A 27,112-nucleotide genomic window follows, 5' to 3' on the forward strand; every position below is an offset into this window, starting at 1 on the left:
GCTTTAATGATTTGTTAAAGCAGTAAGATGATTAATAGTACAATGTAGCTAGTAATTAACATATTCCTAAACAACATGTGGCAAGAAAAGAGGGTGGAGAGTTAGTTATGAAAATAAATTCATGCTTTTCTAACTGTTAGGTTGCCAATTTGGAACACATGATGCCAATTTCAGTTTACAACAAATGAACATTTTCCCCAAAGTTATATATTCAATGAACACAAAACATTGTCGTAAATTCCTATTTAATTCATTAGCTATTTTTAAATAAATTTAGTCTGGAACAAATGCTTCTCCATTCTTCATTATCATACTCTCAAGAATTAAAACAGTTCTCAGAGGTCGAGATTTCCTACTGCCCAGAAACAAAACTTGGTAGTTCTAAAATCATTCCTAGATTAAATTCAACACAAATAAAAAATACAACCTCCACAACATCCCTATGCCACTCCCAATCCCAACTACTTGCCACAAGGATCATATTCCTGTGGAAGATCCAGATGCAAAACCTGTCCAATCCACCCAGCTAGCACATCCTATTCCAGTCCTGTAACAGGTTTATGCCATCACATCAGAGGCCATGCCACCTGTGAAAGCAGCCATGTCGTTTATCAACTCTGCTGCAATCCATGAGCAGCTTTTTCTATTTGTATGACTATCAACCAGCTGTCCACCAAGATAAGTGGTCACCACCAAACTGTGGCCAAGAGCAAAGTAGACCACCCTGTGGCACGATATGTAGCTGAACATAAAACACTTTATTTCAATGGCAGATTCACTACCAGAGCCATCTGGACCCTTCCCTCCACCACCATCTTTTCTGAGCTGCGCAGATGGGAGTTATCCTTACAACACATTCTCCACTCCGAGATTATTCTGGCCTCAACCTACGGTAACATGCTGTCCCCACATCCTCCACCCAACAGCTTCCACCCCTATATCCTATCATCTCCTCCCCATTCCCATCTCCCACCCTGTTTATTTGCAGCTCTCTGCCAACACATTCACCCATCTTTCCCCACTCCTCTCATTTTTTGTTCATTTTTCCCGCCCCTCTGCCCCACAACCTCCTGACACTGCACCTGTTGGAGTCTTAGTCCCTGCACACTCCACCAGACAGTGTTCCTCTCTCTCCCCACCTACACTACTATCTCTTCCCCTTTCCACAACCTCTCCAGATTGCTGGTTGCATCCCACATGATGCTTCATTCTGGGCCGAGATGCCAGAGTTGGCGGTCACGTGTGCATGAGGTGTGCTTGCTTTCATATGTGTGTGTGTGTGTGTGTGTGTGTGTGTGTGTGTGTGTGTGTACTGATGAAGGCTGAGGCTGTGTCTTTCAGTCATCCCTGTCTGCAACATGATGTGTCTTCTTTATGGTAAGTAGCAATCTATCTTTTCCTACATTGTTGATATTCCTACCTGGAGCTTCCATTGCTTAAAAAATGGAATAGTAGTTATAATAATGAGCCATAATCAATCGCCCCATCTAATATCCTACTGCTGAGAATGCTACTGAACTTAACATGGCTAATTTAAAGCCCCCTTCCCAATTTCAGCAGTTTCAGAGAAAACTGCTTCACTCTGAGCTCGCCTTTCCAAAAGGTTTCCATCTTTTGTTTATCTATTTGCAACTGAATTACCTTTATCACAATTTACAGAATTATCTGAAGCTATAACCACAAGGTACAGTGGACATACAAACTGTATATCAGAGAAACAGAGGTTTGTTGTTCTGCTGAATGAGAGGACGGTTTGAAAAAATTTAACTAACAATGAATTAATATGGACAACCAAATAACATTCTGGGCCAGGAAGGTTCTTCAGGACAGAGATATGAAAAATGATATATCAAACAGTTCAACAACTTCATAGTGCACGAGAAAAATGCAAAAGAAAAGTGTCAAGAGAAACTAAATTTTTCTTCTTGCTCCTTGTATTTTACCCCTGCTATCTTCGGAAATTTAAGGAGTGTACCCAGTTAATATTGTCAAAGGCTTTCTCCAAATCAACACAATTTATAGACAAAGGTTTGTCTTTCAGCACCCTATTTCTAAGGTGAGTTGTGTCAATACTGCTTCAAATGTTCCAATATTTCTCTGAATCCCAGACTGATCTTCCCTAAGGTCAGCTTCTACCATTTTTCCATTCTTCTGTGAATAATTTGCAGCAGTATTTTGCAATAATGATGTTCTGAATTTATAGTTCATTAAGAGTCACGCCTGTCGGCACCTATTTCTTTGGAATTATTACATTTTTCTGAAGTCTGGGGCACTTCGTCTGATTCATAAATCTTCCAGACCAGGTGAATTGGTTTTGTTATGGCTGTCTCTCTCGCAATTATTAGTTCTGAAAGAATGTCATCTATTCTGGGGGACTTGTTGAGTTAGGTCTTTCAGTATTCTGCCAAATTCCCCTCACAGTATGTGTCTCTTATCTCACTTTCTTCTACATCTTCTCTTTCTATAATAGTGCCTTCAAGTGCAGTTGCCTTGTATAGCCCTTCTATGTACTCCTTCCATCTTTCAGCTTTCACTTCTTTGCTTAGTACTGGTTTTCCATCTGAGCTCTTGATATTCATACTGCTGTTTCTCTTTTTTCAAAAGGGCTCTTTAATTTTCCTGTGGATGGTAACTATCTTTCCCCTAGTTACACCTGCTTCCAGATACTTACATTTATCTACTAGCCACTTCTGATTAGTCATTTTGCATTTCCTGTCTCTCATTTTTTAGACATTCATATTCCATTTCACACATTTCATTTGCTGTATTTTTATATTTTCTCCGTTCACTAAGCAACACATGGTATACCAGCTGCCACGCTACAGTTATTGTTGCAGTTCCTGGCAATTTTTGTAAGATGCATGAGAAATGAACATGTCTTCCTTATCTGAATGACACCTGCAGACATGTTTGTATGATGTTCTAATATTCTTGAAGGGTGTGCTACCTCTGGAAACGCACACCTTTCTGTAACAATACTTCACAAAACTGGCAGTGGTATCTTGTTTCACTTCTTTTATGATGTACTGCACAAACTCTGCAAGACCGTATTGGAAATTTATTTTTCCACTTCCCACAACAGTCCGAATAGTATGTTCTTACACGTTCCCTGACAATCGACCAGGTGGATCCTTAGCATGTGCTTGTTTTGTAGGTCGGATTGCTTCAGTTTCCTCCACAGTTGGTGCGCTAACTTGTTGATCATTTGTCCAGGCTCTTGCAACTTCTTTTAGGAAGGTTTTATGTATATTTTGTGTGTGTCTGGATTTAGATTTCTGCGGGCTTTGTATGTGTTCAACAAAGCAGAATTTATTAGAAACCAAACTACTTCCTTTGTCCATTTATTGGTTTTCCACATTATTCCACAATAGGAAAGATATTGATCACCTCTGTCCACACATTTCATTTCATAAGGATGCATTGTGAATTATTGTTATGACTGTCGCCTCTCTACCAGGCCTTTAGAGATATGGCTTCTGGTTGTGGACACTGAGGGAGCCCTCTATTGATTGTACCACAAACTCGTTTTCCTTTCTAGAAGTGTTTTGGCAATAGCTGTACTGTTGTGATAATTGTCTTGATAAATATGGTGCCACATGCCAAGGTGAGGTGAAAGCACAGAGATAACAGTGTCGTGAAGCTTTTTTTCTCTTCCCTAGTGTATAGTTCTAGATTGTAGATATTTTCGCAAACAATACGAACATGCAAACCATATCTGATAAGCTTTCCAGAATTATATGCCCTAAAATGAAGCTGCCTTCTCCACAATATCATTGCTCCATTAAGAGAAATCTCCCATTCAGGTTTTTATATGGTCTGAAACTTATCTAGGAGATACTTTAGCACTAGTTCAATTATGCAGAGTTTTCTTGACCACTCTGTATGGAATTGTTATTGAAATGCCATGATTTTCATATTGCTCGAAACAATTTCTGCTCATTAGCTTGCCAAAAATTGGTTTGTCTATTACAGGCTCTGTTGACCAATAGTTCTTCAAATAATATTTTTTTTTATTTGCTCCATCAAGATAATCGCACCCAGAAATTATTTCAGTTCAACAGCTGTGATATTCGAAAATTTGATAGACTTGGGAGAATATTTATAACATTTTCTGTTTTGTTCGTAATACAAATTTTTTCGTGTCGACATCTGATGAGCAATTCATCACCTAGAAATTTTTTTTACAGTGATTATAATGCAATTTCTCTCACTGGGAAGGGTTTTTACATCTGGAATGTCTCTAAAGGTTTCTAAAATAATGATCTTGTCCTTCTTTAGCCAGCTTTCATTGTCAGAAGCTTCATCATCTAAACAGTTCGCAATTATCTCACTTTGGTTGATTATAGCCGTGTTTTTTTTCTTCTTCATGTCCACTACATAAACATCATCTGAATCGCTTGGCACATCAAAACAACTGTCTGTAAACAGTTCAGCAAGAATCTAGCTTTCCATCAAATATTTTCGTGCCATACTGCACAAGGCAATGACCAGAGTACTGACTATTTCGCGGTGCTGATTGTTGGCTGTAAACGAAAGATAAAACTAAGTTCATACTGTCTTTCACTGCACTCAACTCTCCATTTCAGATATAACCTTTGGTTAAATTGAAATAGTTACTGGCACGAGCAACAGATCTCAGAAAATGTGTGCAGAACAAAAACTGTAAATTTACGTGACCTGTCCACGACAATCACACTTGCAAAAACTGAAATCTACAGGAGCGGCATGCAGTGTGTTAAACCCAATAATCCCTGTGATAATGAAGGATTTCTATTAGACCTTGTCTTTTTACCTATTTGATCCTCTGCTGCTTTCACTATTTTATCTTTCAATGTTACTCATTTATCATCTATTTTATTCCTTTCCCTTGTTTGAGTCAGTCATTGGCTATTGCTCCCTCTGAAACCCTCAACCTCTGTTTCCTTCAACTTAATCATGTCCAATCTCTCGAATTTCCTGTCTTTTAGCAATTTTTTTCAGTTTTAACCTACATTTCATAACCAACAAATTGTGTTCAGAGTCCACACCTGCCCCTGGAAATGTCATAGTTTGAAATCTGATTCCAAAATCTCTGCCTCACCATTACATAATCAGTACAGAATCATTCCGTGTGTCCAGGTCTCTTCCTTGTGTACAGCCTTTTTTCATTGTTCTTAAGCCAAGTGTTCATTTAAATTATGATCTGTGCAAAGTTCTACCTACTGGCTTCTTCTTTCATTCATTTCCCCCAATACATATCCTGTCACTATATCCCTTCTCTTCCTCTTCCTGCTATCTAATTCCTGTCCTCCATCACAATTAAAATCTTTCTCCCTCAGTTATCTAAAGAACTTCTTTTATATCATCATCATACATTGTTTCAATTCATCACCACCTGCGGAGCTAGTTGGCATTTAACTTTTACTACTGTGGTGGGCATTAGCTTTGTTTGTATCCTGGCTATGATATGTGTTCACTATGCTGTTCATAATAGCTTACCCACATTCCCGTTTTCTTTTTCATTATTAGATGTACTCATGCATTACCCCTATTTGAACTTTTATTTCTAACTCTGTATTCACCTGAACATAAGTCCTGTTCCTCCTGCCATTGAACTTCACTAAGTCCCACTTCATCTAACTCCAACCTATCAATTACCTTTATATCTTTATTAACCTACCTGCCCGATTAAGGGACCTAACATTCCACACTCCAATCCGCAGAATTCCAGCTTTGTTGTCCTGATGAAAACATCCTCCTGAGAAGTTCCTGTCTCGAGATCCCAATGGGGGACTACGTTACCTCCGGAATATTTTACCCGGGAGGATGCCATCATTTAATGATACACTAAAGCTGCATGCACTCGGAAAAAAATATCTGTTTTCAGCTGTTCACAGTACCAGCGTTAAGACCTCACTGGTTGATGTTGCAAGGCCAAATCCCCGACTATGCAAACAGTTGCCCCTGAAACTACTGCAGTGGCAGCTGCCCCTCTTCAGGAACCAAATATTTGTCTGGCCTCTCCACAGACACCCCTCCATTGTGGTTCAACCTACAGTATAGCTATTGTAAAACCCCCATTTTATTCTCATGTGGTACAGACTTAAAAACATAAAATGGAGGAAAATGGAGAATCTAGGAAAATATTAAAACCAATATGGGCAGAAACATATGTAACTGGCATACATGCTTAAAAGTCATAATTCTCTCCAATACAGTGTATAAAATCCGTACAAGTGAAGGAAATTAAATGTATAATGCAGTGTTTCAATGTAATTTATGGTTATGAACATCAGTTTTAAAAAGGTCACAGAGGTGTAACAGGCAAGTAAAAACTGGTCAAAAAATTGAAAGTGGTATCTGGGTACATGATAATTGAGCAATTTTCTGACATGCTATGACCACAAATTACATGTTTTTGAGAGATCTTCCCCTTGCACTTGGCCAGAAAACAGCAAAAATTGATTAAGGTGACAAAAAACTGAAGTATGGTGAAAGATATGGGAATCTTCTTAATGACAAATTTGACACCATCGCTGTTACTGTTTAACACTTTTCTTACGAGCCACACTTCACACTTCATATGCTCACCGCACTTCATATCATCCATCCTGACAAAGTGTTATTTTAAACGCCGAAACAGAAATGTGAAAAAAATGAGTACTTCCATAGCTGACATTACAAGCTTATCAGAAGTCTGTTCAATGAATTTCTGTACACTGTGTAAAATGTAAATTTAAAAGAAAGCCCAGGCGCTACAGTTTCACTTCATGCCTTCTGTCACTGCTACCAATCTTTACAATCTGCAGTGTGTGGTGCAAAGCACACATGTGAGTAGTGTATGTAGTAGTTGCAGTTGTATTGTTGACAATACAACTGTGCAATTGCAAAAACCTTGCTGTATTTCCATGTGACATCTCTGCCACAACACATATCTGTACGAAAAGCATATTTTCAGCACCCCACAAAATGCTTTCAGCCCTACCTGCACTTCTGTCACTGAAGAGCCACTCCCCCCTCCACACATCCAGCATGCGAGCTCATTTCACATCTGTTAGTGTGGTGCGGTGGCTGTGCTGCTGTTGGGTAACAAACATCACCAGCCAATAAGAGCTCACTAGCAGGAAATGGCCGACATTTCCTTGATTATGACTGAGCAAATTCTTCGAGACTCAGTGTTTCAATTTAAAAGGTTGACGACACACATTGTTGCTGAATACAGTACATCAGAAATACATGCAAAAAGATGAGTGAGTTATAAGTGGGATAAGAAAAGCTGGTCGCTGGGCCCCTTTGTGATGTACTGGCTCAGTCCACAACACCTGGTGTCGACTGTCTTGTTTTTCCATTGCCGCTGCAACCTAGCAGTAGTTGTATCATAACCGCACAGTGAACCTAACATTACAATTTGTGTTGATAATGCTGATCATATATTATGCCAGAATTTCCCCTCTCAAATCTCCCCTCCCCGCGATGGCCTAAAATATTCCCTTATCTCTGTACTACCCAGGGTGTGAACTGTCTGTCTTTTGTGCCACTTATAACCTATTCTGTCATATCAAATGTCAATAGGAAGAAAATGGGACAAAACCAAGCAAGACATCAAGTAACAACACAAACTTGAGGTAAATCTTACCGGGACAAAATGTAAAATTATGGAATTTTTAGCACTGAAATCAGAGAACGTAAAATCACCTTGGCAATGTCTGTGGTTCATGGGCCTGTATAAAAGTTTTAATTTATTAACCACAGTAACAAAAATCTTCAATAAAGGCATTTAGGTACAATTAAAGATAACAGTTTTTACAATGTTTCATTATATCTGCAGCAAACAAATCCATCCAATTGCACAGTATATCTAAAAACAAAGATGATGATACTTACCAAACAAAAGCGCTGGCAGGTCGATAGACACACAAACAAACACAAACACACACAAAATTCAAGCTTTCGCAACAAACGGTTGCTTCATCAGGAAAGAGGGAAGGAGAGGGAAAGACGAAAGGATGTGGGTTTTAAGGGAGAGGGTAAGGAGTCATTCCAATCCCGGGAGCGGAAAGACTTACCTTAGGGGGAAAAAAGGACAGGTATACACACGCACACACACACATATCCATCTGCACATACACAGACACAAGCAGACATTTGTAAAGGCAAAGAGCTTGGGCAGAGATGTAAGTCGAGGCGGAAGTAAAGAGGAAAAGATCTTGTTGAAAGACATGTGAGGTATGAGTGGCAGCAACTTGAAGATGTCATCAATAAATCTGTACCCTACCTAAAACCTCTTTCCTCATTACCTTAGCCAGCTTCATCCTGACCCACAACTTCTTCACTTTTGAGGCCCAGACATACCAACAATTAAAGGGAACAGCCATGGGTACCAGGATGGCCACCTCGTACGCCAACCTATTCATGGGTTACTTAGAGGAAGCCTTCTTGGTTACCCACGCCTGCAAACCCAAAGTTTGGTACAGATTTATTGATGACATCTTCATGATATGGACTCACAGTGAAGAACAACTCCAGAATTTCCTCTCCAACCTCAACTCCTCTGGTTCCATCAGATTCACCTGGTCCTACTCGAAATCCCATGCCACTTTCCTTGACGTTGACCTCCATCTGTCCAATGGCCAGCTTCACACATCCGTCCACATCAAACCCACTAACAAGCAACAGTACCTCGATTATGACAGCTGCCACCCATTCCACATCAAACGGTCCCTTCCCTACAGCCTAGGTCTTCGTGGCAAACGAATCTGTTCCAGTCCAGAAGCCCTGAACCATTACACCAACAACCTGAAAACAGCTTTCGCATCCCGCAACTACCCTCCCGACCTGGTACAGAAGCAAATAACCAGAGCCACTTCCTCATCCCTTCAAACCCAGAACCTCCAACAGAAGAACCCCAAAAGTGCCCCACTTGTGACAGGATACTTTCCGGGACTGGATCAGACTCTGAATGTGGCTCTCCAGCAGGGATACGACTTCCTCAAATCCTGCCCTGAAATGAGATCCATCCTTCCTGAAATCCTCCCCACTCCACCAAGAGTGTCTTTCCGCCGTCTACCTAACCTTCATAACCTTTTAGTTCATCCCTATGAAATCCCCAAACCACCTTCCCTACCCTCTGGCTCCTACCCTTGTAACCGCCCCCGGTGTAAAACCTGTCCCATGCACCCTCTCACCACCACCACCTACCCCAGTCTGTAACCCAGAAGGTGTACACGATCAAAGGCAGAGCCACGTGTGAAAGCACCCACGTGATTTACCAACTGACCTGCCTACACTGTGAAGCTTTCTATGTGGGAATGACCAGCAACAAACTGTCCATTTGCATGAATGGACACAGGCAGACAGTGTTCGTTGGTAATGAGGATCACCCTGTGGCTAAACATGCCTTGGTGCACGGCCAGCACATCTTGGCACAGTGTTACACCGTCCGGGTTATCTGGATACTTCCCACTAACACCAACCTGTCAGAACTCCGGAGATGGGAACTTGCCCTTCAGTATATCCTCTCTTCTCGTTACCCGCCAGGCCTCAACCTCCGCTAATTTCAAGTTGCCGCCGCTCATACCTCACCTGTCATTCAGCAACATCTTTGCCTATGTACTTCCGCCTCGACTGACATCTCTGCCCAAACTCTTTGCCTTTACAAATGTCTGCTTGCGTCTGTGTATGTGCAGATGGATGTGTGTGCGCGCGCGCGCGTGTGTATACCTGTCCTTTTTTCCCCCTAAGGTAAGTCTTTCCGCTCCCGGGATTGGAATGACTCCTTACCCTCTCCCTTAAAACCCACATCCTTTCGTCTTTCCCTCTCCTTCCCTCTCTCCTGATGAAGCAACCGTTTGTTGCGAAAGCTTGAATTTTGTGTGTATGTTTGTGTTTGTGTGTGTGTGTGTGTCTATCGACCTGCCAGCGCTTTTGTCTGGTAAGTCTCATCATATTTGTTTTTAGATATATTTTTCCCACGTGGAATGTTTCCCTCTATTATATTCAATTGCACAGTATGTTACACGAAAACTAACAAGTGTGCCAACAGGCCAGCCAATATTTTTCTACACTGAAGTAAACTTAGCCCATTAATGTGAAAACAATTATAGGCAAGGAAATATTAAATTATTGGTAAATTAGACACTATTGAAAATATGATGACATGTGCAAACCTTGGATGACATGGCTCTTTGTAAATATCCAGCTGGAAATATTGGTTATTAACAAGGAAACATCTCCTTTTCTTGAAAATTGTGAAATGTGAGTCATCTTTTTGGGCCAACATATTTATATAGTCTCTGTGAGTGAGCTGAGTTCTCACTTCCACAATCTGGTCACGAATCTTTGGCTTTCGGATTGTGTGTATGTAGCTCCAGTGACCTGTATCAACAAATGGAATACTTTATAAATCATCAGCTGCAGAGAGAAATATTTTTTGTAAACTGAAATTACTTCCACAAAAACTTTGTGTGTGTGTTTATTTGAACTACTACTGGAAATCTAGGCTATGTAGTAATTTTGAAGTCCATTAATATCAATCATGTGCCAACCAAACAACAACTAGAGCATCCAATATCACTAGGTATCATCTGCCCACCCACCAACCCATTCACCCATCCTCTCCCACACACACACACACACACACACACACACACACACACACACACTCACAGAGGCTAGAGCCCTACATCCAATTCAGCCAATGCCAGCTCAGACCTGGTATGGTGCATTTCTAATTTCTCACACGTCTATAGGCTATTATTATGAGATGGTTGCCATTCCAAAAGCATCCATGAACACCATCTGCCTGCATCTAATGTAGATTTCATTGTAAGATGTGACATCATTTTTCAGAGTGTTTGTGTATGATGTAAGTGAGGCAGAACCTGGGAATCAGACTATCGCCCAATAGTTACCTTAGTGAGTATGGAAAACAACATAAAAACCACATCCACACTGATCGGACCGAGCTGCCAGAGATGGCAGTCATGTATGTGTGAGGTGTGCTTGCTTGAATGAATGAATGAATGAATGAATGCGTGTGCGTTTGCTTTTTTGAAGATGGCTTTGGCTGAAAGCTAATGTGTAACTGTCTTTTGTTGTGCCTATCTGCAACGCAAAACATCATCTTTATTGTGAGTAGCAACCTACATTATTCAGAATACAGTTGTTATCACACAAGTGGTAAAGTTTTAAGCATAAGTCCTGAAAAACTAAGCACAGTATATGTTCTCATTCATAATTACATGTCTATTGCTTGTGTGATACATACGAAAATTATATGCCCGTGTTTGATGCGTGTATCTTATTTGTCCTCTTGTAAACTGCTGTATCACAGAAATTAGTCAATAGTTGTTTAAATAAATACAAATATCCTGTCTCAACAGAAATAATGCTGACTTTGTGGAATCAAACCTGAAGAAACTAAGTATCATTTGATATCATTTACAATGCAGAAGGGATACCATTAACAGAAGAGACATCATAGATAATCACTGTGAACTGGTGCCAAGAACAGGGTAAAGCATTCATTCAATGTCTCATCACAGCAATGTCTCAACACAGCACAGAAATTGTTCACTTGTATGTTTCCAAGAACACAAATAATATTGTCTTAGATTACTACTGTTAAATTCAGTATGATACATATTTACAAGTTGGAACATGGTACGATACAAACTGCACAATGTATGAAACATTTACGAAACAACAGATCTTCAAAATTTCATGATGTATGATGCCTGTCATGTGTATAAATGATACTGCTATCAAGCTGCTGCTATACGCCATGAAGTGCCGAATTTTAATTACAATTACTTTGTAAACACAATACATTACAATTAGTCACAAGTACCTGATGTTTGGGGTGCCCAACAGCTGCATTATTAGTTGCTAAAACCATTGTGGAAGATTGAGCTTAAAAAGTTCTTAAACCTTTCTTATCCATTCATTAGAACATTAAGCTTAAGATAAAAGTATTTGCAATAGCAGATCCAATAGTAGTATAAAAGACTTAAGTTGTGGCTGGTGGACTACAAATAAGAAATGGGAAGAGAGCCGGCTACTCTGATGATAGATTTTTAACTATGACATAATAATTTACGGAATAATCCTGTTGCTTTACAAAATTTTAAAATCTCTGCTACACTTGTCCAGTCATTACACAAAACTGTAAATCTCAGCTTGCACAGAGTAAGATTCACTGTAATCTTACTCACTGGCTTGGGTGACAACTTCCAAGCAAGCTCCATTGAGTGCTAGCCTGCTTCCCTGTAGGAAGTTACTGACGTTTTCCACGATAGCCATGGTGCTATTTCCCTTGTAAGCTTCGCTGAATCCTAACTGTGTACTGGCCAATCAGGAGCCCTCTTGGCATCTGAAGTCATAGCCCAAAAGCCAGGATCTCCTAGAGAATGCTGCTTAAACTCTCAGACAAAACAGGATTTCACGAACTGCCACTTACTCTTCAGTCTTTCTCAAACGATTTCAACAAATTGTTTAGTAAAAATATTTTATTTTCTCACATCTCATAGCCCCATTTGTCAGTCTCATGAACTGCTTATTTTTTACTGATCATAGTTACTTTGAGATTTTCAAATTAAGTAACCCACTGCATTAAATCCAATAGTTTGCAATGAAAAATAGTCACTGCGAGTTTGGTGCCTGTTGGGTCATTCACATCTGTGTATGAAATGTATCTAATGTACTGAAGTTTTCTATAAACTTGTGAGGACATGTATATCTATCTCCAATCTGAAGTAAATGGATAGTATATAGGACACTCACTTCTGTTCATGAGCATAAGGAATACACCCAGAATGAAATATTTGTAATGTCCCCCCTTTCGTCAGTAACAGTTTGAGACATCTAAATGACATTTTGGTAAATTGTAGCACATAAAGAGAGTATTTTACCATACTATTAATACGTGAAACTTTCTCATCTACCGTGATACGCAAGGAACTGCAGTTTTTTTTCCCCTTCTTTTTCTTTCTTTTTTTTCTTCTTTCTTCAATTGAGCATTATACTTCTTTAGTGGTGAAATTATAATTGCTGTGGGTTTTGCAATAAGATAACTGAATAAGCTAAATGTTTATTTTATACTGAGGATGAGCTTTTTCACAAACTGCTGAGCTGTGTTGCCCTCAGGTGCTAGTTTAATAATACAGTTTGTACGATTTTGTCGCAATAGAAAGTCCAGTTGATCTTTTTAAAATCTGCAATGTTTCATGAAAAGAGGCAGATCTAAATGGCAACAAGAGAAGGTGTTACTCAACTTGTCACTAAAGATACTTTTCTGAAAGGGGGAGGGGGGAGACGTAGTTCAGAAGTCTGGGAAAAACATATACTTTAGGAGCTTAGTGTGTTCAAACAAACAGGCACAACAGTTTTACAGTTTTATTACTGGTATAGATTTTAGCAACTGAATTTTTGAATGTATGTAAGAACTCCCTCAAGATCATGACGATCATGCTGCTGCTTGGTCCCTCATGAGAAGTGAGATATAAAATTCAAATCACAATACCTCTCGAGAAGTATGCCTTGTTTTAAAAAATATTTAAACACACTATTTTGCCTTAATTGAATCAGTAAAGTACTTTGAATCTGTATAAATAAATGAAGATATTTCATTACTCAATACCTTGTGCTATTTTATGTGATGATTCATCTTCACTGTGTTTTTTTTTCCCCCTTTTCTGTTTGCGATATTCTGAAGCTATAGTGCAAATATTGTAACAAATAGTCTTCAGCCTCAATTAAAAATTGTCAAAGTAACAGCTCTCGTTTTAGTGTGCTCATGGTGTTATTAGAGTTACTCAATTTAAGTAGCATCACTATACTCTATTTATGCCAACTGATGGTAAAGTTTGGATGGAGGTACGTAGTCATTTTGTAATACATACAAGAAAAAGCTTGCAGGCATAAAATTTTATGTCTAAAGGGGACACAATGTAGCATAAAAAGTTAAGTCAGTCAACAACAGCCAATCATAAAGCTCCTATAGCTAAATCAGCATAGTGACATATTCATATTAAGTGACTGTGATGTCAACAAATAATTGCAGCAGTGTGATTCCTTACGCATGAGCTACACTAAGATTGTAACACTTGAGAATTGCTTGGTGGTCAAGCTGCTGCCTCATCTTCCCATCCCTGATACCATGTAGAAACCTTTTAGGAAATTTTAAAATAAGAATTCCAAGACATATAGATACGAAAGGAGTGAAATAAACTGAAAATGATCACAGAATTCCATGTGCACTCTATCCAACAAACTACAATGTCGCTTTTTTTAAGAGCATGTTCAGAAATGTATTACAAGAATATTGTTTTACAAAAGGACGTTTCTACTACTGTTGTGTGTGGCTCAGCATCAGTAGTCATGTACCAACATGATGAAAGTAATCATGTTGACAAGAAGATTGTGAAATGATTATACAGGGTGATTTTTTTTCCACCATGCACAAATTCTAGGGGCTGATAAATGAGATTACATGGAACAAAAAAGGTCTCATGAACTTATGACCAGAAATGCAAGGTTTCCATGCTGGAGACCATTTATTGAATCGTACACTGTTACAGAGACTGTGGTCTAATGTGTGCTGTACCATGCAAGCACATTAGAGTACGAGTTGAAAATGGTTTCCATGTGCTTCAGCACATGCATGTACGTGCCATAGCATGTTCTGTCTCACATGTTCACATCAGCCATGCTCCATCCGAACATTGTCAAATGCAACATGAATATGCTGTCCCACTGTCTCTATATCTGGAATGGGCTCTGCATACTTGATACTTTTGAGATGGCCCCAAAACCAGAAATTACATGGGTTGAAATCTGGTGAATGAACAGGCCATGCAACTGGATCCCTTGTCCGATCTGTCAGAGAAGACATGATTAAGATGCGTCCGGATGCTAATGGCAAAGTGGGCTGGAGCACCACCATATAGCAGCCACACAACCCTTCGAATCATCAATGGCAGTTCTTCCTGCAAGGGAGGCAAAGTCATCCACACGAAATGCCAATAGTTCCGGCCTATTAGGTGACATGGAAGGAAGACTGGCCCAAAAATATGGTCACCAATTATCACGACCCATACATTCTGGCTGCACCGATGCCGATGATTCACTGTCACCACATAACGGGGGTTCTGCATACTATCCCACAGATGGATTATGAAAGTTGAACATACCACTCTGCGTAAAGGTGGCCTTATCCGTGAACAGGATGCATGACAAATCTCACAATCGTGGTTGCCTGGTGAAAAAACCAGTGACAAAACTGCTCCCAATATGGAAAGTCGGCCACTAATAATGGGCCCTGCACACATTGTAAGTGACAAGTGTAGAAACAACTGTCACGGAAAATGTTCCACATGGTTGTCTGGTTTGCCCCATACTGGCGGGACAACTGCCTGAAACTGACACGGCAGTCGCCTTCCACAGTGTTAATCACATTTTCCACAAAGTCTGGTGTCCAAATGTTATGGGTATATTCCTCATGATTTCCTGAAACAACCCAGTCTCAGACAAGCGACAAAACACTGTTGCAAACATTGAATGCTGTGGTATGTGTGTGTGTGTGTGTGTGTGCGCGTGTGTGTGTGTGTGTGTGTGTGTGTGTGTGTGTGTGTGTGTGTGTGTGTGTGTGAGACAACCTTTGACCTTTGCTGCCCACTGTCCATTACCATTTGCCTTTCCATAAACAAACGCCATGTTGGCAGTCTCTTAATTCGAATGTCAAACCATTGTGTACAATGCTTCATCACATCCACTACAAGTTGAGTCAGCAAGAAAGGTGAATCAGATGTAACATTACCAATGAATATGGCAGGAGAGGGCACAAGGGCATGACGTATGAGGAACAGTACCATCCACTAGAAGGAAACTATGATACTGTGACTGGCTGCATGGTACAGTACTTATTAGACCGCAGTCTCTGTAAGAAAGTATGACTGAATAAATGTTCTCTACCATGGAAACCATTCGTTTCTGGACATACATTCATTTGACCTTTTTTGTTCCATATCCTCTTATCAATCAATACCTAGAGTTTTTACACGGCGGAAAAAAAAAATCACCCTGTATGTTCTATGAGAGTGAAGTGTTTAACCCTCTTCTAATGTGTGTTTTCATGAGTAATATTATAATAACTGTAGATGTCATTAGATATGTAATGTTACTACAGTATATTACCAAATTTATCCAATTATAAGATATGATTTTGTACCAAATCTGTTATTTGAAAACTACAGCGTCCTCATATTCACAGATTAAACTCTTACTTCTGACAAAATTTTTACATTATTTAGTAGAGGATATAGGGGTCGTCTTACATTTCGAGATGAAGCTTTGGCTATTGAAGTCATGTGCAGAGTTATTCTGTAACTGCCATCTGCGTCACGTCTGCTGTGCAGCGAGCTACGTTAATTTAAGTATTAACTGTATATTTCTTACTTGTCACTTCTTCTTCCATGTGTTTTTGCTTTTAGGAAGCTTTAATTGTCTACCATCTGGTGAGCAAGATGTATGAAACAGGCAAAATACCCTCAGACTTCAAGAACAATATAATAATTCCAATTCCAAAGAAAGCAGGTGTTGACAGATGTGAAAATTACCGAACAGTCAGTTTAATGAGCCACAGCTGCAAAATACTAACACGAATTCTTTACAGACGAATGGAAAAACTAGTAGAAGCCAACCTCGGGGAAGATCAGTTTGGATTCCGTAGAAATACTGGAACACGTGAGGCAATACTGACCCTACGACTTATCTTAGAAGAAAGATTAAGGAAAGGCAAACCTACGTTTCTAGCATTTGTAGACTTAGAGAAAGCTTTTGACAATGTTGACTGGAATACTCTCTTTAAAATTCTAAAGGTGGCAGGGGTAAAATACAGGGAGCGAAAGGCTATTTACAATTTGTACAGAAACCAGATGGCAGTTATACTAGTAGAGGGGCACGAAAGGGAAGCAGTGGTTGGGAAGGGAGTAAGACAAGGTTGTAGCCTCTCCCCAATGTTATTCAATCTGTATATTGAGCAAGCAGTAAAGGAAACAAAAGAAAAATTCGGAGTAGGTATTAAAAGCCATGGAGGAGAAATAAAAACTTTGATGTTCGCCGATGACATTGTAATTCTGTCAGAGACAGCAAAGGACTTGGAAGAGCAGTTGAATGGAATGGACAGTGTCTTGAAAGGAGGATTTAAGATGAACATCAACAAAAGCAAAACGAGTATAATGGAATGTAGTCGAATTAAGTCGGGTGATGCTGAGGGAATTAGATTAGGAAATGAGACACTTAAAGTAGTAAAGGAGTATTGCTATTTGGGGAGCAAAACAACTGATGATGGTCGAAGTAAAGAGGATATAAAATGTAGAATGCCAATGGCAAGGAAAGCGTTTATGAAGAAGAGTAATTTGTTAACGTCGAGTATAGATTTAAGTCAGGAAGTCATTTCTGAAAGTGTTTGTATGGAGTGTAGCCATGTACGGAAGTGAAACATGGACGATAAATAGTTTGGACAAGAAGAGGATAGAAGCTTTCGAAATGTGGTGCTACAGAAGAATGCTGAAGTTTAGATGGGTAGATCACATAACTAATGAGGAAGTATTGAATAGGATTGGGGAGAAGAGAAGTTTGTGGCACAACTTGACCAGAAGAAGGGATCGGTTGGTAGGACATGTTCTGAGGCATCAAGGAATCACCAATTTAGTATTGGAGGGCAGCGTCGAGCATAAAAATCGTAGGGGGAGACCAAGAGATGAATACACTAAGCAGATTCAGAAGGATGTAGGCTGCAGTAGGTACTGGGAGATGAAGAAGCTTGCACAGGATACAGTAGCATGGAGAGCTGCTCTCAAACCAGTCTCAGGACTGAAGACCACAACAACAACATAATTGTCGAGTGCTAATAATAGTGTTCCATAGATTTTGTGTTTTATTTTGAATACAGTCAGAGAGAGTCCCTTTAGTCAGCCACAGTGCCAGTAGTGCTAAAGTTCGTTTTGAATACAGTCCAGAGACAGGTAGTGCTATTTTCATTGCTTTCTACAAGAAGTGTCTAGTAACCACAGCTTAGTCAACTATCAGCCGCCTTTAGTGAATTAGCAGTCTAGTTAAAAGTTGATTAACTCTCTACAGTAAATTGATTTCTTAGGGTGGACAGGATGTGTGACTGCTGTGTACGGACGCAGGAGGAGCTGGCAACTATTTGCGAACAGCTGAACGTGTTGATGGCCACAGACAGCCGTCTTCAGGCTGCTGCCTCTGAGTGTAGCGGCAGTGGGGAGTCTGGTGCGTCACTTGGTACACCCCAGGTGCTACATGCTTCACCCACTGTCCCTGCTGTCGAGACATCTTCGCAAGTACCGGGCGCGGTTGGGCCACCCTCTCCCCAAGGGGAGTGGCGGGTTCAGCGGCGTTCACGGAGCAAGAGGCGGAGGGTCAATGTGGAGGCTGGCTGTGTGGCATCGACCGCTCTGCCTGTGAGTGGACATGGGGCTGCTCCTTCAGCAAGGCCCGGAAAGGCACACGGGGGAGGGGGGGGGGGGGTTTATTAGTGATTTGGAGCTCCAATGTTAGGCGGGTGATGGAGCCCCTTAGGGAAATAGCGGAAAGGTCGGGGAAGAAGGCCAGTGTTCACTCTATCTGCTTGCCGGGGGGTCTCATCCAAGATGTGGAGGAGGCCCTGCCGGCGGCGATAGAGAGCACTGGGTGCACCCGACTGCAAATTGTTGCTCATGTCGGCACCAATGACTCCTGCCGTCTGGGTTCAGAGGTCATCCTTAGTTCATACAGGTGGCTGGTGGAGTTGGTGAAGGTGGAAAGCCTCGCTCGTGGGGTGGAATCTGAACTAACTATTTGTAGTATCATTCCCAGAACCGATCGCGGTCCTCTGGTTTGGAGCCGAGTGGAAGGCTTAAACCAGAGGCTCAGATGATTCTGCAGAGATCTGTGGTGCAAATTTCTCGACCTCCACTATCGGGTGGAGAAATGTAGGGTCCCCCTGAATAGGTCATGCGTGCACTACATGCAGGAAGCGGCTACAAGGGTAGCGGAGTACGTGTGGAGTGCACATGTGGGTTTTTTAGGTTAGAGAATTCTCTTCCTAGGCCCGACAAGACACCTCCCGAGACGCGGCAAGGTAGGAGTAGGCAAAATGCAACAGGGAATAACAATATTAATCTGCGAATAGTAAACTGCAGCAGCGTCTATAGAAAGGTCCCAGAACTGCTCTCATTAATAAACGGTCACAATGCCCACATAGTACTAGGGACAGAAAGTTGGCTGAAACCAGATGTAAACAGTAATGAAATTCTAAACTCAGATTGGAATGTATACTGCAGAGACAGGCTGGACAGTGAAGGGGGAGGCGTGTTTATAGCGATAAGAAGTGCAATAGTATTGAAGGAAATTGACGGAGATCTGAAATGTGAAATAATTTGGGTAAAGGTCATGGTTAAAGCAGGCTCAGACATGGTAATTGGATGTCGCTATAGGCCCCCTGGCTCAGCAGCTGTTGTGGCTGAGCACCTGAAGGATAATTTGGAAAATATTTCGAATAGATTTCCCCACCATATTATAGTTCTGGGTGGAGATTTTAATTTGCCGGATATAGGCTGGGAGACTCAAACGTTCGTAACGGGTGGCAGAGACAAAGAATCCAGTGAAATTTTTTTAAGTGCTTTATCTGAAAACTACCTTGAGCAGTTAAACAGAGAACCGACTCGTGGCGATAACATATTAGACCTTCTGGTGACAAACAGACCCGAACTATTTGAAACAGTTAACGCAGAACAGGGAATCAACTATCATAAAGCGGTTACTGCTTCGATGATTTCAGCCGTAAATAGAAATATTAAAAAAGGTAGGAAGATTTTTCTGTTTAGCAAAAGTGACAAAAAGCAGATTTCAGAGTACCTGATGGTTCAACACAAAAGTTTTGTCTGAAGTACAGCTAGTGTTGAGGATCAGTGGACAAAGTTCAAAACCATCGTACAATATGTGTTAGATGAGTATGTGCCAAGCAAGATTGTAAGAGATGGAAAAGAGCCACCGTGGTACAACAACCGAGTTAGAAAATTGCTGCGGAAGCAAAGGGAACTTCACAGCAAACAAACATAGCCAAAGCCTTGCAGACAAACAAAAATTACGCGATGCAAAATGTAGTGTGAGGAGGGCTATGCGAGAGGTGTTCAATGAATTCGAAAGTAAAGTTCTATGTACTGACTTGGCAGAAAATCCCAAGAAATTTTGATCTTATGTCAAAGCGGTAGGTGGATCGAAACAAAATGTCCAGACACTCTGTGACAAAATCGTACTGAAACAGAGGATGACAGACTAAAGGCCGAAATACTAAATGTCTTTTTCCAAAGCTGTTTCACAGAGGAAGACTGCACTGTAGTTCCTTCTCTAGATTGTCGCACAGATGACAAAATGGTAGATATCGAAATAGACGACAGAGTGATAGAGAAACAATTAAAATCGCTCAAAAGTGGAAAGGCCGCTGGACCTGATGGGATACCAGTACCATTTTACACAGAGTACGTGAAGGAATTTGCCCCCCTTCTTGCAGCAGTGTACCGTAGGTCTATAGATGAGCGTAGCATTCCAAAGGATTGGAAAAGGGCACAGGTCATCCCCGTTTTCAAGAAGGGACGTCGAACAGATGTGCAGAACTATAGACCTATATCTCTAACGTCTATCAGTTGTAGAATTTTGGAACACGTATTATGTTAGAGTATAATGACTTTTCTGGAGACTAGAAATGTACTCTGTAGGAATCAGCATGGGTTTCGAAAAAGACGATCATGTGAAACCCAGCTCGCGCTATTCAGAGGGCCATAGACACGGGTTCACAGGTAGATGCCATGTTTCTTGACTTCCGCAAGGCGTTCGATACAGTTCCGCACAGTCGTTTAATGAACAAAGTAAGAGCATATGGACTATCAGACCAGTTGTGTGATTGGATTGAAGAGTTCCTAGATAACAGAATGCAGCATGTCATTCTAAATGGAGAGAAGTCTTCCGAAGTAAGAGTGATTTCAGGTGTGCCGCAGGGGAGTGTCATAGGACCGTTGCTCTTCACAATATACATAAATGACCTTGTGGATGACATCGGAAGTTCACTGAGGCTTTTTGCAGATGATGCTGTGGTATATCGAGTGGTTGTAACAATGGAAAATTGTACTGAAATGCAGGAGAATCTGCAGCAATTGACGCATGGTGCAGGGAATGGCAATTGAATCTCAATGTAGACAAGTGTGATGTGTTGCAAATACATAGAAAGAAAGATCCCTCAACATTTAGCTACAATATAGCAGGTCAGCAACTTGAAGCAGCTAATTCCATAAATTATTTGGGAGTACGCATTAGGAGTGACTTGAAATGGAATGATCACATAAAGTTGATTGTCGGTAAAGCAGATGCCAGACAGATTCATTGGAAGAATCCTAAGGAAATGCATTCCGAAAACAAAGGGAGTTGGTTACAGTACACTTGTTGGCTCACTGCTTGAATATTGCTCACCAGTGTGGGATCTGTACCAGATAGGGTTGATAGATGAGATAGAGATGATCCAATGGAGCAGCAGCACGCTTCGTTACAGGAACATTTAATAATTGCGAAAGCGTTACGGAGATGATAGATAAACTCCAGTGGAAGGCTCTGCAGGACAGACGCTCAGTAGCTCGATACGGGCTTTTGTTGAAGTTTCAAGAACATACCTTCACAGAGGTGTCAAGCAGTATATTGCTCCCTCCTATGTATATCTCGCGAAGAGACCATGAGGATAAAACCAGAGAGATTAGAGCCCACACAGAGGCATACCGACAATCATTCTTTCCACGAACAATACGAGACTGGAATAGAAGGGAGAATTTATAGAGGTACTCAAGGTACCCTCCGCCACACACCGTCAGATGGCTTGCGGAGTATGGATGTAGATGTAGATTCTGAAAAACTCTGAAGGGCAGGGCTCTGCAAATGATACTCCCCATTCAGACAGGCTCAAGATTTCCCAATATGCCGAAACACCTGATACAATATTCACATTGCTCCCACAATCACACGACACTGACCTGTGCTGTGGTAGTGCAAGAGATATGCAAGAAACTATGAACTAGCCACTGCAATGGTCTATTGCACTGATTAAAATCTAAAATTTTTGTGACACAAAGAGGAAAAAGCATTAAATTCTATCATCTTACAAATTTTTGTTGTATTCAAACAGGTTTGCAGTAAATGTTCTCGTACATGTATGAACACTGTACACAAACAGTATTCTTACATAAAGTTAACATTAAAAAATGGAGAGACCGATGACCTCAGCAATTTGGTTCCATAAGACCTTACCACAAAATTTCCAATTTTTTTGTTCAAAAATGTAAACAAAGACTTTCAAAAAAACATTATTTGATTCAAAATCCAGACTAATATTTTATTTTTTTCTGAGTGACTAATGATTATTGATTTACAAAATGGACTGCAAATGAGAAATTCAGCCACTGTTCATGTACAATAGTAATGGGTAAAAACATGACCAGCTTTAGAATATGATTGTGACATCCAGTTGAAATGAAAAGAAAAATTAATCCAGAATGAAATGTCTAACAAAGCAAGTAAATCATATTAGATTGCCTGTAATTGTTATCACAAGAATAAATTACCTGTCATGGAGATAGTACCAATGAGCGAAAGTTCGAGAACAGGACCAAGTTGTAATTGTGACCTTTAATTTATGAATTAACTGGTATTGTTACATATGAGCTGCACACTAGAAAATATGACAATCAGTTTTTCATAGTTGCTCAAGGTCAGTACTTCGGAAGGGTTGGAAGGGGAACAGTGACATCAGCTTGAAGATTGCCAATGGGGAGGGGGGGGGGGGGGGGGGGTGAAGTGAGTGAGCAGCAAGTTTTGTCATGTGGCCAGTCATGGGAATGTATACCACATACTTCGGCTTTTTAAGAACAGCTACCATATTTAAACCTCAGTTTGCCTGAATCCATTTGTAGTCGGAATCAAACTGAGTTTAAAATTGGAAAAATACACAAGAATAGTATTAATTTCTGCAGGAGACAGTAAAAGTCTAGATAGGGGCCGGTGACGTCGTCGTGTGTTTCAGGCTGCAAAGTGATCGATACTCACTGTCATACATGATGGGAATGAAAGGGGGTTTGCCAACTGGTTCTACACAGCCAATGACAAAGCAGTGGGCAGGGTTTATGTTTGGAAGCATTAGACATAGCAACATTTTCATGTTGGTATAGAAGTAAAATCTGATATGTTTAAAAAACCAGCTGTGTTCTCAATTCCCTCCATAACTACAATCTCAAAAATAGCAACATATTCAGAAGAAACAACCAAACATTTGTGACAATGAAGACACACAGAAGAGCCAAAAAATCTGGTTCACCTGCCTAATATTGTGTATGGCCTCCATGAGCATGCAGAAGTGCCGCAACATGACATGGCATGGACTCTTACTAATGTCTGAAGTAGTGCTGGAGAGCATTGACACTACAAATCCTGAGAGCTGTCCATAAATCCATAAGAGTGCGAGGGAGTGGAGAGCTCCTCTGAACAGCATGCTGCAAGGCATCCCACATATGCTCAATAATATTCATGTCTGGAGAGTTTGGTGGCCAGCGGAAGTGTTGAAACTCATGAGTGTGTTCATGGAGCCACTCTTCAGAAAGTCTGGACGTCTGGGGTGTTGCATTGTCCTGAGGGGATTGCCGAAGTCCGTCGGAATGCACAATCGACAAGAATGGATGCAGGTGATCAGACAGGATGCTTACGCATGTGTCACCTAGACCGGGTGTCCCATATCACTCCAATTGCACACACCCCACACCACTACAGAGCCTCCACCAGCTTTAACAATCCCCTGCTGACAAGCAGGGACCATGAACTCATGAGGTTGTCCCCATACCCATACATGTCCATCGGCTCGATATAATTTGTAACAAGACTCGTCTGACCAGGCAACATGTTTCCAGTCATCAACAGTCCAATGTCAGGGCTGACAGGCCCGGGCGAGGTGTAAAGCTTTGTGTCATGCAGTCATTAAACGTACACGAGTGGGCCTTCAGCTCCAAAAGCCCATGTCGATGATGTTTCATTGCATGGTTTGCACGCTGACACACTTTGATGGCCCAGCATTTAAATCTGCAGCAATCTGTGGAAGGGTTGCACTTCTGTCACATTGAACAATTCTCTTCAGACATTTGTCATTGGTCCTGTCCTTGCAGGATCTTTTTCCGGCTGCAGTGATGTTGGAGATTTGACGTTTTATTGTATTCCTGATATTCATGGTACACTTGTGAAATCGTCATACAGGAAAATCCACACCTCATCGCTACCTTTTAGATGCTGTGCCCCATCACTCATGTGCCGACTACAAGACAATGTTCAAACTCACTCAAATATTGAACTGCCATTGTATCAGCAGTAACCTATCTAACAACTACGCCAGACAATTGTGTCTTATAAATGTGTCGCTGACGACAGTGCTGTATCCTACCTGTTTTCATATCTCTGTACTTGAACACACATGCCTACATCAGTTTCTCTGGCACTTCAGTGTAAATTTCATAGCTACGCTATTTGGATGATGATTAAAAATAGTGATATAACAGACTACAGGGTCAGTAAGCAAGAAAGGTAGAAAATAAAGTGGTTTGAAAATTAATGTAAATCATCTCGTTTTGTTCCTAATATTATCAAAATCTGTACATAATAAAAGGCATACGTTTATAAAAGGTAAAATTTAACTTATTGGAATATATGTCAATAAAACAATTTGTAATTTTGATTAGTCAGAACACGTAGAACAGAATTTTTTCTCAATGAGCCTCTTAAAAAAAGAGGGGGATCATCTTATATTCAGTGTCGTCTTACACTCAGTAAAATACAGTACTTGTAAATACTCTAGGAATGATGGAGACCACTCATTAATTGATAGAATCATTGAGTCATTGATAGGCACACAAAAAAAGAATGAAAACCTGCTAGGTTTGGATGAATTCGTATTCCTAAAGTATTTGCATTTTTCCAGAAGTTTCCTTACAATGTTTATGTTAATCATAGTATACATATTGTTTTTGAATGCAAACTTTTTGTACTACAGTAGAGCATCGATTATCCGAACGTCGGCCAACCGAACTACCGCTTAACCGAGCTGTGTACTCGCTCGCACCTGTTGCTCTCCCACCCTACCGTCCATCATCCCCCTCACTCCCAAACCCAGTTTCCCCACAGTAGTCGCCACACTGGGCCACCGCTGGCGGAACATTGCTTCTAATGGGGCCTTCACAAGGTGCTGCTGACCGGCCAAGTCACCAGTCGCTGTGTTTCAACAATCAGCACACTTCTGTCGGGTTGGCACTGGCAGTAGAAGTAGCTGCAGTACCAAAGCTGTTCACAGCAACAGCTGCGCCAGCATAGAGTTGAGGTGTGCCGCTCCGCGCAGCTTGAAGGATTGCACGCCCCCAAGAAGAGCTTCTCACGGTGCAAACAGTCAGTCACCTTCTGTTCTCTGTTACGACCACTTGTGTACTGCTGCGTGAAAAAGTGAACTTGACGATGCAAAATGCTTAAACATTAACGTGTTGTCCTTTCTATGAGGGACAAGTATGAGATTATTAAAAGGTTAGAAGAAGGTGAATCTGCAACCACTTCATCCAATGAGTACAAGGTGGGGAAGTCGACAATTACGGATATAAAAAAACAAAAGAGGAGCATAGCAAATTTTATAGCTATGCTTCTTGATTCTACTGATGGATCAACAAGCTGTACAAGCCGTAAAACTATGAAGCTCGCCACTAACACAGATATAGATGATGCTGTTTACAAGTGGTTTACACAAAAAGAGATCGGAAGGAGAACCTATCTCAGGTCCCATTCTGTGTGGGAAGGCAATGCAGTTCAACGAAAAACTTGGAGGGCCTTCGAATTTTAAAGTGAGCACGGGCTAGTTAAAATGCTTCAAGTCTAGACACGGCATTCGTGAGCTGACAATACAGGAAGAAAAACTGTCGGCTGATTCTTCAGCAGCTGATTCTTTCAAACTCAAACTAAGGGACGTATTAAGGGAAGAAGATTATGCTCTCAAAAACGTTTACAATGCTGACGAAACTGGACTTAACTGGAAAGCTTTACCGAGAAAAACTGTTGTTTCATGCCATGAATTAGCAGCACCTGGTCTTAAAACAAGCAAGGACAGTATTACAGCTTTGGCTTGTGCTAATGCTACTGGAAGTCACCGACTGCCTATGTTCGTCATTGGTAAAAGTAAAAAACTGCGTTGTTTCAAGCACGTTAATATGTCAGCCTTGCCTGTTGTGTACACCTCACAAAAGAGTGCCTGGATGGATAGTACGATTTTTATGAAGTGGTTTCTGGACGTTTTCGTACCCTCTGTAAAAGCTCATCAGTTAAAGAATGGGAAGAGGGAGAAAACACTACTCCTTGACAATGCAGCAACTCATCCGTCATGTGATATTTTAGACGAAGAAGACGAGTTCATAAAGGTAATATTTCTTCCACCTAATGTAACCTCCTTATTACAGCCCATGGATCAAGGCGTTATTGAGACTTTCAAACGATATTACAGGAAAGAATTGTTGCGTAAGTTATTGTTAGAAAGAGAAGAGGATGGAGAAGAAAGTCTCTTAAGAAATCATAAGAATACTGACTGGAAAGACGCGTCCTACATGATCAGAGCAGCATGGAATAGTGTAAAGGAAGAGAATTTGAAGAAAGCCTTGAATAAGACACAGAACAAAATTCACAAGGTATGATTGAAAATGACAAACAGAATGATATGTCCGAAATTCTCGGTATGCTAAAAGAAATAGATTGCCACGAATGTGATGAAGAAGACGTTCATGAATGGAAGAATATCGATGATGCAGATCCAGGACACCAAATCATGCAGGACAGCGAGATTGTAAACGTCGTCACTGATAAAGATGACGCCGCCAGCATCTCATCAATCAGTGCTCCACAAAGTGAAGATGAAAGTATACCAACAGCTTCTGAGATGTTCACTTGTTTAGATACTGCCTTGCGATGGTTTGAAGCCCAAGATGAAAGTGACCAGTTTCAGATATCTGTAATGAAAAAAGTATGT

At 40.8% G+C, this 27,112-nt stretch overlaps 1 protein-coding gene across 2 annotated transcripts in view; it reads right to left on the minus strand.

The window, feature by feature from the left end:
• Positions 1–27,112, minus strand: part of LOC126412546 (TRPL translocation defect protein 14) — a 175,876-nt gene that overhangs the window by 15,512 nt on the left and 133,252 nt on the right. For both annotated transcript variants that reach the window (XM_050082200.1, XM_050082195.1), the window contains one exon: positions 10,146–10,353. In XM_050082200.1, the coding sequence (XP_049938157.1) occupies positions 10,146–10,353 (208 nt within the window). The remainder of the gene's footprint in view (positions 1–10,145; positions 10,354–27,112) is intronic.

Source organism: Schistocerca serialis, chromosome 1 (genome assembly GCF_023864345.2).
Source record: "Schistocerca serialis cubense isolate TAMUIC-IGC-003099 chromosome 1, iqSchSeri2.2, whole genome shotgun sequence".
Taxonomy (NCBI): Eukaryota; Metazoa; Arthropoda; class Insecta; order Orthoptera; family Acrididae; genus Schistocerca; species Schistocerca serialis.